Source organism: Toxorhynchites rutilus, chromosome 2 (genome assembly GCF_029784135.1).
Source record: "Toxorhynchites rutilus septentrionalis strain SRP chromosome 2, ASM2978413v1, whole genome shotgun sequence".
Taxonomy (NCBI): domain Eukaryota; kingdom Metazoa; phylum Arthropoda; class Insecta; order Diptera; family Culicidae; genus Toxorhynchites; species Toxorhynchites rutilus.
The window spans coordinates 246,097,012-246,109,048 of NC_073745.1; the positions used below are offsets into that span (position 1 = coordinate 246,097,012).

Below are 12,037 nucleotides of genomic sequence, written 5' to 3' on the forward strand. Positions count from 1 at the left end.
TTGAATTCAAATTTCGGACACTTTATTTTGTAATTTTTTGAACGAAAATTACATTACACTTGATTATATTTTATAGTCAACTGCGAAACACTTACCAAGCAATCACAGTAAACTGTTAACGATGATGAGAATTGATGAAACACGGAAAAAATTTGAATATTTATGAACGGGTAAATTCTACGTACTCACGATAAACAAACGTCAAACACAAACGATAATGAGTAGAGCTGTTGAAATTTTTCCTACTATGTAATAATTCAAATGTAATTCTCAAATGAAGTGATAGGGAAACCAAGGAATTACTCTAAAGAAGCAGTTGTGATATTAATTTTAGAGTTATATCATCAGTGTATGAAGCATTTCAAGATATTAGAACAAAGTGTCCGAAATATGATGTTGTCCGAAATATGATTCAGAACGGTAATAGAGTTAAATTTTTATTTTATCTCCTTCAAAATATGATCCATCTGAAGCAACAAACATGTGCCAACGCTTGACCCAGCCCTCCATCAATCTTTCGTAGGCCGACGAAGGGATGGCCTTTAGTTCCCTCATCGCATTCTCTTTGATCTCCTCGATCGATTGAAATCTCTTTCCACGAAGCAACTTCAACTTGGGGAACAAAAAAAGTCGCACGGACCATATCAGGTGAATACGATGCTTGCTCGATGGCATTTACTTAGTGTTTGGTCAAATAATTCAGTACAATTCGGTGCGTTGGCGCGTTATCGTCATGCAAAATCCAAGAATTGTCGGCCCATATTTGCGGCCGTTTGCGGAGCGCGATTACGAATGGACTTTCATCCAAACAGACTTTTCAATTAAATACAGTTGATTTTTGTTGACATGGTTTTGATAGTTAAGAATGGAAATACAAAAAAAAAATTTTTTAAATGAAATTTATTCATTAAACTTAGCCTATCATTATAGCATAAAACTTTGTTCATACGACTTCCCGACGTCCCTTCCATTATTTCGACGAGCAGTCAGGCATATATGTGCTTATTTATAATTATATCACTCTAATTGAAATGTACCTCACTATCAACCGCAATTATAACTGATTCATTCAACCCAACAACACTGACCTGAAGAAATCGAATTGGATAGCCAGGATCGTTGGAATACCAGCTAGGTTTGATCAGACAGTGGCTGTCAAATTCCTTCTAGTCACACCACCGGCGCTGATTAGGAAAGGTGTTATGAAAAGTTGAAGAATCACTTTTTACCCTCGCAGAAGGGGCTTGTCTCTCCGCTGAGCCAATTGGAGAAACAAACGTTTACACAGACAGAGGAGAATGCAGTCGGCAAAAACGATAAATCATTGTTCCCTTTCAGTCACCTATCAGTTCGCAATTATTAAATACTATTATGTTATAAATCATGATTTAAAATGCTAACACGTTCGATTGGCTCGGACCGGTAAAACCTGAAGAGCGATTCTGCCACGGTAAGCTGCCGGCTGCCAGAAGAGTGTTAAATTAAATGATCTTTACTAAGATGTGGACCATTATAAAAGGGTCTACGTGGTGAGAAATAAAAACTGAACCCGATATTATTACTGGTTGTCGGTATAATTGATTTAATTAGAGAAATCACTACGTGCCTCATTAGACAATCGATGATAGACAGCGGTTTTGCAATGTGGAATTTATTATTGGCTTGAAATTATTTCGAGACTTGGAGAAATTAGAGCAAACGGCCAACGTTTATCACCAGTGGTGGTGCTTCAGTAACAACTAACCCAGTTTCCACAGCGATTGAACAGCGTCTGGACACTGTGTATCACTGATTTCTTTGCAATTGCCAATAGCAACGGTGTTCGTTTCTAAGCTTAGAAATTACAAAATCGTAAACTTTCCAGACTTGTGTTGAAAGGCTTGATTTGAGATCTTAATCAGCCTGCAAATGAACCCACATTCATATTCTATTCCGTGCCATTAAATTGCAGCAATGCACGAAGTACAATAAAGATTATTCATAAGACCCCCGATGGAGACCCTTGAACTATAAAGTCCAATAATACATTATAATCTATTTGCTATTTTTCACGTTTTCAGCAGGGCCAGTCATCACATACCGTGAGCAGCATTCGTAAACGAAACAATTTAAGTCGTGTCGGCCGAAAAAAAACTGAACCCATACATACAGTTAACTTCGGAACAGCTGAATGCCACTGTCAGTTCCAATAAAGATCAATTCAACTTCCCTGCCAGCAGCAGCGCCGATCTGAATCGAAAATTCCGCATGACACCGATCGATCCAAGCTCAAGCCTCAAGACTTTCAGCGCGCTCACAGTTCAACCGATCAACAATGCAATATAAAAATAAAATATTGAATCTTTTCCCAAACTACTGTGGCTGTTATTATTATTGCTGGGGCCCCAGACATGGTACAACCGAACCAAGTGAGACCCCGTCAGAGGGACACTCTTCAAGGGACCACGAGGAGTATGACGCAACTCTCTTGATATGGACCGCTTGATTCGTAGCGAAATTATTTAAATGAACGAAAACAGCGCAACAATAGTGCACACAGTCGCGAGAGCAGATTTAATATGTGTTGAAATTGGAAAATATGCTTCAATCACTCAAAGCCATTCACTTTTCCCGCGCCATGTGTAGAATGCATTTATTTATTTATTTATTTAGAGTGTTTGCAGTAGGATGAGGATCGCGCTTATCTTCTTCTATCGATCGTAATAAACTTTGATGATTATTAACTATTGCAAACACTGTTGCGGCTAAGTTGAACTTTGATTACCACTTTTACTGAATCAATTACCCAACCCATAAATCATCATCGATAATCATTGCAATTGTAGCTTGTGGTTATTTGTGATTTGTTGGGATTGAAATATAAACCCTTGACGTTGATGCGTGCGTTGTGCACATCAGAAGGACCTCCGAAGTTTTACATTCAAATTGGGGATTCAGGGGGATTCAAAAATGAATAAAATTGTGTATTTTATATACAGCCATTCCATGCCAAACCGATATAGTGGTTTTCCGATTTTCGTCAAAAGTGGTAATTTTGTTCTTTATCGCAAAACATCACACCCGTATTTTTATTATGTTTTCATGAGGGTCCCATTTCCATTTTAGGGTGTACCGAAAAATCAAAACCACTTTTTAGATATCATACATATATTGAAGCAAATGTAAAAAAAATATTGAACTTGCCAAAAAATAAGTTTATTTTAGTAATTAATGATTGTAGTCATTTTTAATTGTTTTCATGACTTTGGACTAGAGGGCGCTATATTTTTTTTTTTTTTCTTGAAAGCTGAGGATTTTTCACATAACATATCTCGATATCAAAGATGCTATTTTTTCGTTTTTGTGATATGATTTTTCAAAGTCAATCGATGGTTCCAAAACATGATTCAGCTATTGGACCGATTCATATGATCGATATATCAAATTGAACCTTATGAGTTAGTTTTGTTTGAAAAAATATAACTTTTGCGAATAATTTGGATTTTGGTTTTTGTAATTATTGATTGAGTTAGTTTTCCATAGTTTGCTCGGTTAAAGATAGAGGACGCTATATTTTTTATAATTTTTTATGAAAAGCTGAGGATTTTTTACATAAGATATCTCGATATCAGAGATACTATTATTATCGTTTTTGGTTTATAATTTTGCAAAGGGCCTGGCCGGATAAGGGAGTAAAAAGTGCCTCCAAACCAAATCACCAGCTGTATGGAAAATATTTCATAGGATATCAAATAAGAAATTTTGGCTTTTTTTTTTGAACCCCTATGTGGTTTAACATAGGGTCTAGGTTGAGAAACGTACTTTTTCGTTTATTTCACGTCATCCTCAAAAGCTTCGAGATAAAATTTAAAAAAAAATGAATGTGCATCTTACTACGGTGTATCAAAAAAAATTATCAAAAACAAATTTCTTCAAAAATTAAGTACTGAAAAAAAATTGCAATTTTAATTTTTTTTTTTGGGTTTAGAGATTCAGTTCGCGCAATCCTCTTATAAATTTAGAAGAAAAATGCGCTACATATGGAAAAACAACACATACGAACGCATTTAAATAAAAATTAGAGCAAAAGTGGGTCTCAAAGTATTTTTTTTTTAATTTCGAAATGCCTGAAAATATATAAACATTTTTTGTACCACGTATTTTAAATTTTTTTATTATTAGATTTTTTGATGAAAGAAACGCGAAAAACACTGTAAAAATTATGTGAAAAAAACACATATACCTAAAATAGACGTAGGAAGAAATTTTAATACAAAGTAGAGTAGTACTGAATCTCAAAATGAAAAAAAAAATTTATAATTTAATTTAAAATTATAATAACAATAAATTTATTTTTTTTAGTTTTTGTTTTTTAGATGAAAAATTTGTTCGAAAATATTGATCGATACACCTTATTAAGATGTGCTTTCAGTATTTTTTTTTTTTTCATATCTTTGTCTCAAAGCTATTGAGAATGGCGTGAAAAAAAAGGAAAAAGTTGCATTTTTTACGATAAAAGAACACAAATATATGGTACCACTGCAATTTTTTTATTCAGTACCCTACACAATATTTTCCATACAGCTGGTGATTTGGTTAGGGGGCAGTTTTTACTCCCTTACCCAGCCAGACCCTTTGGAAATATAAAAAAATATATTAGGCTGTCAAAAAAGTCCTGCGGTATTTCCACGAGGTGTCGTTGTAAGCGCGTAGTTCTAGTTGTATTCATTGTATCGAGTCATACTATAGCTTGTTGGAAAGGTATTTTTGCGCGCTATAATATAGTTCTTGACAGTGTTTTGTTTGGTGAGGTCGTTCGTGAGTTATAGTGTCGCAAATATGGAGCAAAATAAAGAGAAAATCCGACATATTTTACAGTACTACTATGACAAAGGCAAAAATGCATCTCAAGCTGCCAAGAAAATTTGTGCAGTTTATGGACCCGATACAGTTTCCATTTCCACCGCACAACGATGGTTTCAACGTTTTCGTTCTGGTGTAGAGGTCGTCGAAGATGCGCCACGCTCCGGAAGGCCTTTCGTCGAAAATTGCGACAAAATCGCTGAATTAGCCGAGAAAGACCGGCATAGTAGCAGCCGTAGCATCGACCAAGAGCTGGGGATAAGTCATCAAACCGTTATTAACCATTTGAAGAAGCTTGGATTCACAAAGAAGCTCGATGTATGGGTGCCACACACGTTGAGGCAAAAAAACATCTTTGACCGTATCGACGCCTGTGAATCGCAACAAAATCGACCCGTTTCTGAAGCGGATGGTGACTGGCGATGAAAAGTGGGTCACTTACGACAACGTGAAGCGCAAACGGTCGTGGTCGAAGCCCGCTGAAGCGGCTCAGACGGTGGCCAAGCCCTCATTAACGGCCAGGAAGGTTCTGCTATGTGTTTGGTGGGATTGTCAAGGAATAATATATTATGAGCTGCTTCCCTATGGCCAAACGCTCAATTCGAACCTGTACTGCCAACAACTGGACCGCTTGAAGGTAGCACTCATGAAGAAGAGGCCATCTTTGATAAACATAGGCCGCATTGTCTTCCATCAGGACAACGCCAGGCCACACACTTCTTTGGTGACGCGCCAGAAGCTCCGGGAACTCGGATGGGAGGTTCTTTTGCATCCGCCGTATAGTCCGGACCTTGCACCACGTGACTACCACCTGTTTTTGTCCATGGCGAACGAGCTAGGTAGTCAGAAGTTAGCCACAAAAGAGGCCAGTGAAAATTGGCTATCCGAGTTTTTTGCCAATAAGGAAGCGAGCTTCTATAACAGGGGTATTATGAAGTTGGCATCTCGTTGGGAACAAGTCATCGAACAAAACGGCGCATATTTGACTTAAAACAGATGATTGTAACTAATTTTATGAACAAATGAAAATTTAAAAAAAATACCGCAGGACTTTTTTGACAGCCTAATATATATGTTCCGCGCAACACTGAAACAAATCTGAAAAAATCACACATATCTAGAAAAGTCGTAGAAACACATTTGAATATGAATTAGAGTAGTACTAAATCTGTAAATCCAGAAAAAAAAACATCAAAATTTCAATTAGTACTTAAATTTTTGATGAATTTTTTTTATAGTTTTTCTTGATACACTGTAGTAAGATGCACACTCAGTATTTTTTTTCAAATTTTTATCTCGAAGCTTTTTGAGGAATCATATTAAAAAAAAAAACTGCCAAAATGTCTTATTTAATATCCTATACAATATTTGCCATACAACTGGTGATTTGGTTAGGGGGCACTTATTACTCCCTTACTCGGCCAGGCTCGTTAGCATGGTTTAAGTCTTCGATCAATATTCCTATATGACTTAACTAGACCTATGCGACTAGAATCCAATCTTCCCGCAAGTATGAAAATTTTTCAAAGAATGTTAGCTTATTGGCTTCAATTTAATATGTCGATCATCTAAATCGATTCAGTAGTTCAAATGTTGTGTTTTTTTTGCAGAAAGTCATTTTTAGACAAAGAGGGAAAGTTATTTTTTGAACCACTGGTTTACTTTGGAAAATCATATCTAAAAACAAAAAAAAATAGCTTATCTGATATCAAGATATGTCATGTAAAAAATTCTCAGCTTTCAAGAAAAAATATAAAAAAATATAGCGCTATGAAAACAATAAAAAAAAACTACAATCAATAATTACTCAAATAATTTTTTTCCGCAAGTTCAATATTTTTTAATAAATACGTCATTAGCTTCAATTTGATATGTCGATCATTTAAATTGTTTCAGTGAAGAAAGTTATTTTTGGGAAAAAGTTGAATTGATGATTTTTTCGGACCACCCTAAAATGGGAATGGGCACCCTAATGAAAAAAACAATAAAAATACGGGTGTAATGCTGTGCGATAAAGAACAAAACTACCACTTTTGACAAAAATCTAAAAACCACTATATCAGTTTGGCATGGCTGTATAACAATAATTGATTGTAGTTTTGGGTCAAAAATGCAATCCTCTCTGCTCAAACTCAACTGTATATTATACTACAGAACAGTTCAAAGCATTAGCGAACCACTTCGGGACTCGTTTCCTATTCATGTAACTTAAAGAAAAGTCCGTTACACGTTACACTGTAGTGAAATATTCTGATAAAAAAATTACAAAATATCAAAACAAGAATTTTCCATTTGATTCAGGTAAATTTTTCATCGTCTGCGATCCAGTTCCCCGAGTAGACCTTTTCTGAAGTCAGCAATAGTCACAGATGATTTGAGCAGGTGGTAAGCAGGTGATTGCCCATAGGCCAAATCACCCGAAAAACGGCCGATTTTGACGCGACCCTCTCCGATATTTTTATATATTGTACATATGGTGTCAGCTACCCTAAATCACTATTTTCATTTTTGACAATTGACAGTTGAAAAGATGGAACTTTTTTCCAAAAATTGTAATTTGAAATCAAGATGTCGGATTAAAATATGACGTATGGCCAAGGTATTGGAAAAATATTCAGGAAAAATAATATTTTCAATACACCGTTGAAGAATATTATTCAAAAAGTCAATTTAATGTTCAAAACTTCGATATTTTTGAATATGTTTTTATTAGAAAACTAGCTGACCCGACGAACTTCGTCCCGCCCAAAATAGATTTTTTGATTTGAATGCTTTCAAACATCCACGTTTTCTTACTAAGTGAACGTTAGTGAGTACAATCACTGAACTCTTCATTGATTGATTACCCTTTGACCCTTTACAATTTCCTTTTACTATAAATTGTCTAGTATTTCTACAAAAATTCGTCTTTATAATATAAAATTATTTTCAGACACAATTCTCTCTCAAGATTCTTCAAGCATTTGGGAATGACATGTTTCTCCGTTGCATGAAATACCTGTTTGATACAGAGAATATTACAGAATAAAGACAGCTCAACTCGGACCATTCCTTCCTCGGGTTTAGGGCACACCAACACATTTGGCCTTCCAATTTTTGTTTATATAGATAGAAGATATAGGAATGCGAAGATATAGGAATGTGTGCACCCGTGGCCGAGTGGTTAGCGTCCCACACTATCATGCCGGGTGTTCGGGTTCGATTCCCGTTCTGGTTGGGGGATTTTTCGTCAAAGAAAATTCTTCCGGCTTGCACTGTGGTCACGCGTATTCTAGAGCTTGCCACTTCAGAGTACCTTCAAGGCGTGTTATTCGGCATAGAAATCTCAACCAAGTATTAATGAACGACGCTAGTTAATGAATACGTTGAGACGGCAAAAGTTCCACAGGGAACGTTAACGCCATTCAAGAAGAAGGAATGCGTTATTCCGTCTGAAAATCCTTTTCATCTTTCGAACAAAAAAAACAATTTCGTTAGCACCAACATCAAATGGACTAACAACGCTTAGTTAATTGTATAACATATGGGAATTCAATTTTCCTAATTTTCCGATTTTTCTCTCCGCTATATTAATCTACGGGAAGAGACGAATACAACGAAATATAGATGACTGAAATTGAACCATTCCTTCCTTCCTCGGGTTTTACGCTTACCAACACATTTAGCCTTCCATTTTTATTTATAGATATAAGATACAAAAATGCGTTATTTCGCCTCAAAATTCATTTCCACTTACCAACAAAGATCAATTTCGATAGCGCAAATATCGAATGGACTAACAACGCTTGTTATGATGGGGGTTTCTGAGAAAATATGAAATCCGACATTTTGTAGTGACCGCCAAAAATTTGATACCCATATCAAATGAAAGGGCTTGGCTAGTAGAACACAGTTATTTATAAAAAAATGCAAATCCAAAATGGTCGCCACCGCAAGATGGCGCCATATATATTTTTTTCACAACCCCATCAATATGGGTATCAAATGAAAGGGCTTGACTAGTGGAATACAGTTATTTATGAAAAATGCAAATCTAATATAGCGGCCACTACAAAATGGCGGATGACCTATTTTCTCAGAATCCCATCAATATGGGTATCAAATGAAAAGGCTTGACTAGTAGTTATTTATGAAAAATGCCCAAAAATGTATCAAAAGAAAGTTCTCAACTAGTAGAACATAGCAGATAATGAAAAATCTTTTTTCTTTTGGCCGCAGTCCCCGCACAACTAATTACTTTTTGAATGGTTTCATTCAGCTTGACCTGAATGTTTGAATGTTTGTTGGGTAATTCCACATTAATAGAAAATTGATCCCGTTCCTGTTGAATGATTGATCTGAAATTTGGAACATACATTTAATTCTACTGTCATTATAAATATTCCATGATCTTGAAAAATTCAATTTGGCCGCCGCAAAAATATGGCTGAATGGCTTGATTTGAAGAATACATTACACTATGAACAACATAAATTTGAAAAGGTCGCCGCCACAAAATGGTCGACTATGTATTTTTTGCAATCCCCTCAATATTGGTATCAAATGAAATGATTTGACTAATAGAATACAGTTCAGGTCAGACTCGATTATATACAGACTCGATTATATGTGATTCGATTATATACAATTTTGGACTCGATTATATTATTTCATGAAGAAATGTAACCTTTCAACGTTAAGATGAAGTTTAAGTGGCTATTACATGTACAATGGGGTAAAAGTCGTTATTTTTGAAGATTTTGCTTGAATTTTCACCAGGAATTGTTTATATCGATATTGCAGCCAAATTAAGAAAGATAGAAGTTGTGCGTCAAAGAACAAATTGTGGAGCGGTTAAAGAACTTCATTTTAATCGATAGAAACAATCTAGTTTAATATAAATTTTTAGGATAAAATTAATAATAACGCAGCGTACGCGTAGCGTACTTTTTAATGTAGAGCTAGTATGAAGCAACAGAGTCCGAAACAACAAAAAATGTTCTGTAACTCTGTCATTGTTGAATTTCGAACATATGCGTAGGAGGATTATTTTCATCAAATATGATCGTCTATCACCATCCTGAGAGAATTTGAATAAATTATTTTTTTTTTCAAGTGAGAAAAGTGTTTTCTTACTTCAAGGGGATGAATCAAAAATAAAATTCACAAAAATATACACGGAAGAGAGTTTCTGTTTTGCCGAGAGAAAAACGGAAACCGCATTTCAATGAACCCGCATGCGGTTAAGCGGTATAAAAATAAAAAAAAATCAAAAATTGACATGTTTCACAAAAAAAAGAATTCAGAATTCAATATGATTCTTTTCCAGCCTCACAACTGAGTAGAACATTAGCTGATATCCAGATACGGAAATATTATTTTGTAGCTTTTTTCATTGGTCGGAGGCCGCGTAGCATTCAACTTGTATTAATTTGCTCGCTTAAAAAAGCTAATTAGGTAGAGATTTCCCTGTACAGAAACGTGTATCCAACGGTATAGGATATCCTCTTCATAACGAAAACGTAATGTGAATTAATTCCACAGAAACTTATTTCCCTCTAGAAGAAAAAAAGTATCACTGTTCGGCCTTCCAATTGCAGTTTGGCAACACATAAGTCGAATGACATTGACATTCAGCTGCTAGTTTGATTGAACTACTCTTGTCAACTGGTGCTATTGTTCTCAACATAATGTACATTTAATTCGCGTCATCACCTGAAAAACAAAACTCGCAAGAGTACCGATGGAACGTCGAGGAAAAAGATATCCACCGGTTTTACGAGAGGCGATAATTAGAAAATTTACTGCTAATGGATGAACTCAACGAAGGATTTTGGAAGGAACGATCATTTGTAATCGCAATAAAAAAAACACTGCTAATGTCGCTTAGCGCATTTATTGAGCATACTAATTTTTGTTTCTCGTTTGCTGTCTTTCACAGGGTGTACAAAAGTCTATACCAAAAGCTCGCACTTGAAGGCTCATCAACGAATTCATACAGGTGAGTAGTTTCATTGAAGGTGATTGGGAACAAAACATATGGTACGATGAAAGCTCGAATACGGTTTCGAAATTACAATGTTAGCGACACCCACTAGAAATTAGGCAAATTTTGTTTTCATAATAAGAAACACCTCATATTGCTGGTCATCAATCATACATTTATTGCCTGTGATAAATAATCCATTCAATTTGCATACGCTTTCAAATAGAGAGAGAACAATCCATTGAAAGCTGAGTGATGCTTCGTTTAGAAACGTACACAATAGTTATTAGTAAAAGTGATACTTTTCCATCCCCATTCATCATGTTCATCTAGCAATGAATCTCACTCATCCAACAATAACGCAGCAATAAATACCAGTTATCCCTAGTTGGACAGCTTGCCAGCCCACTACACTGTTTCATCGCCAATTACAGCTCAAACCAATCATTTATAATTTGCCTCAATCTCAATTTTGATTGTGAAAAATACCCAATCGGCTGCCCTCACAGTTCAAACCGATTCTGGCGCGATACCACCACGGATCCAACTCTCCGTCGTGCTTCCCATCAGATGGAGATTATTTTTACTACCGGCTCTTCCAGGGGCATCTTGGCTAATTTATCACTAGGGTGATCATTCATCTCGTGTTTACTGGCCTAGACACTCGGTCGTCGGTCAGTCGGAATTCTCAGCCTCGGCTGAATCTTCATTCAGTCGCAGACCGGTTTCCATTCCGGACTGAGATCGGATCTCTCCACTGCGATCCGTAACAGTCGAGCACGAGATTTCCCTTTCGTTCGGACCCTGTACATGTGACCTCATTGTATTTTTTTTTTTTTTTGTCAGCAGCCACACAAAGTCGACAGTAGCAACAACCGACGTATCTTGATTGTCAATCTTAATGCGGCTAGCACGGGAAAATGAGTAATCGAAATAAAATTAAAGAATTTGTCGTAAATGTACTGTTTAGTACGTACGTAAAGCAGTGAATGGTGGTATCATTAAACTTTCGTAACATTTAATTACTCACTCATTTAAACAAAATATGAATTGTGGGAATGCTTTAACAGAGGGTACTAGCGACCTCATTGTGCCAAAAGTTCACCTCGCGGACCCCAACATTTTAACGGCGTCAATCTCACATGAAAACATCTCAATCAAATCCTAAACTCTTCATTAAGAAAACACTGTCTGCCCCCTCTAGACAGGCAGGAAATCAGCGAGCCACAG

The 12,037-nt window shown here is 36.1% G+C and overlaps 1 protein-coding gene across 2 annotated transcripts in view; it reads left to right on the top strand.

Moving 5' to 3' along the window:
- The window catches only part of LOC129769080 (dendritic arbor reduction protein 1-like), a 271,705-nt gene that overhangs the window by 135,808 nt on the left and 123,860 nt on the right, over window positions 1-12,037 (top strand). For both annotated transcript variants that reach the window (XM_055771095.1, XM_055771096.1), the window contains exon 6: window positions 10,763-10,822. In XM_055771095.1, the coding sequence (XP_055627070.1) occupies window positions 10,763-10,822 (60 nt within the window). The remainder of the gene's footprint in view (window positions 1-10,762; window positions 10,823-12,037) is intronic.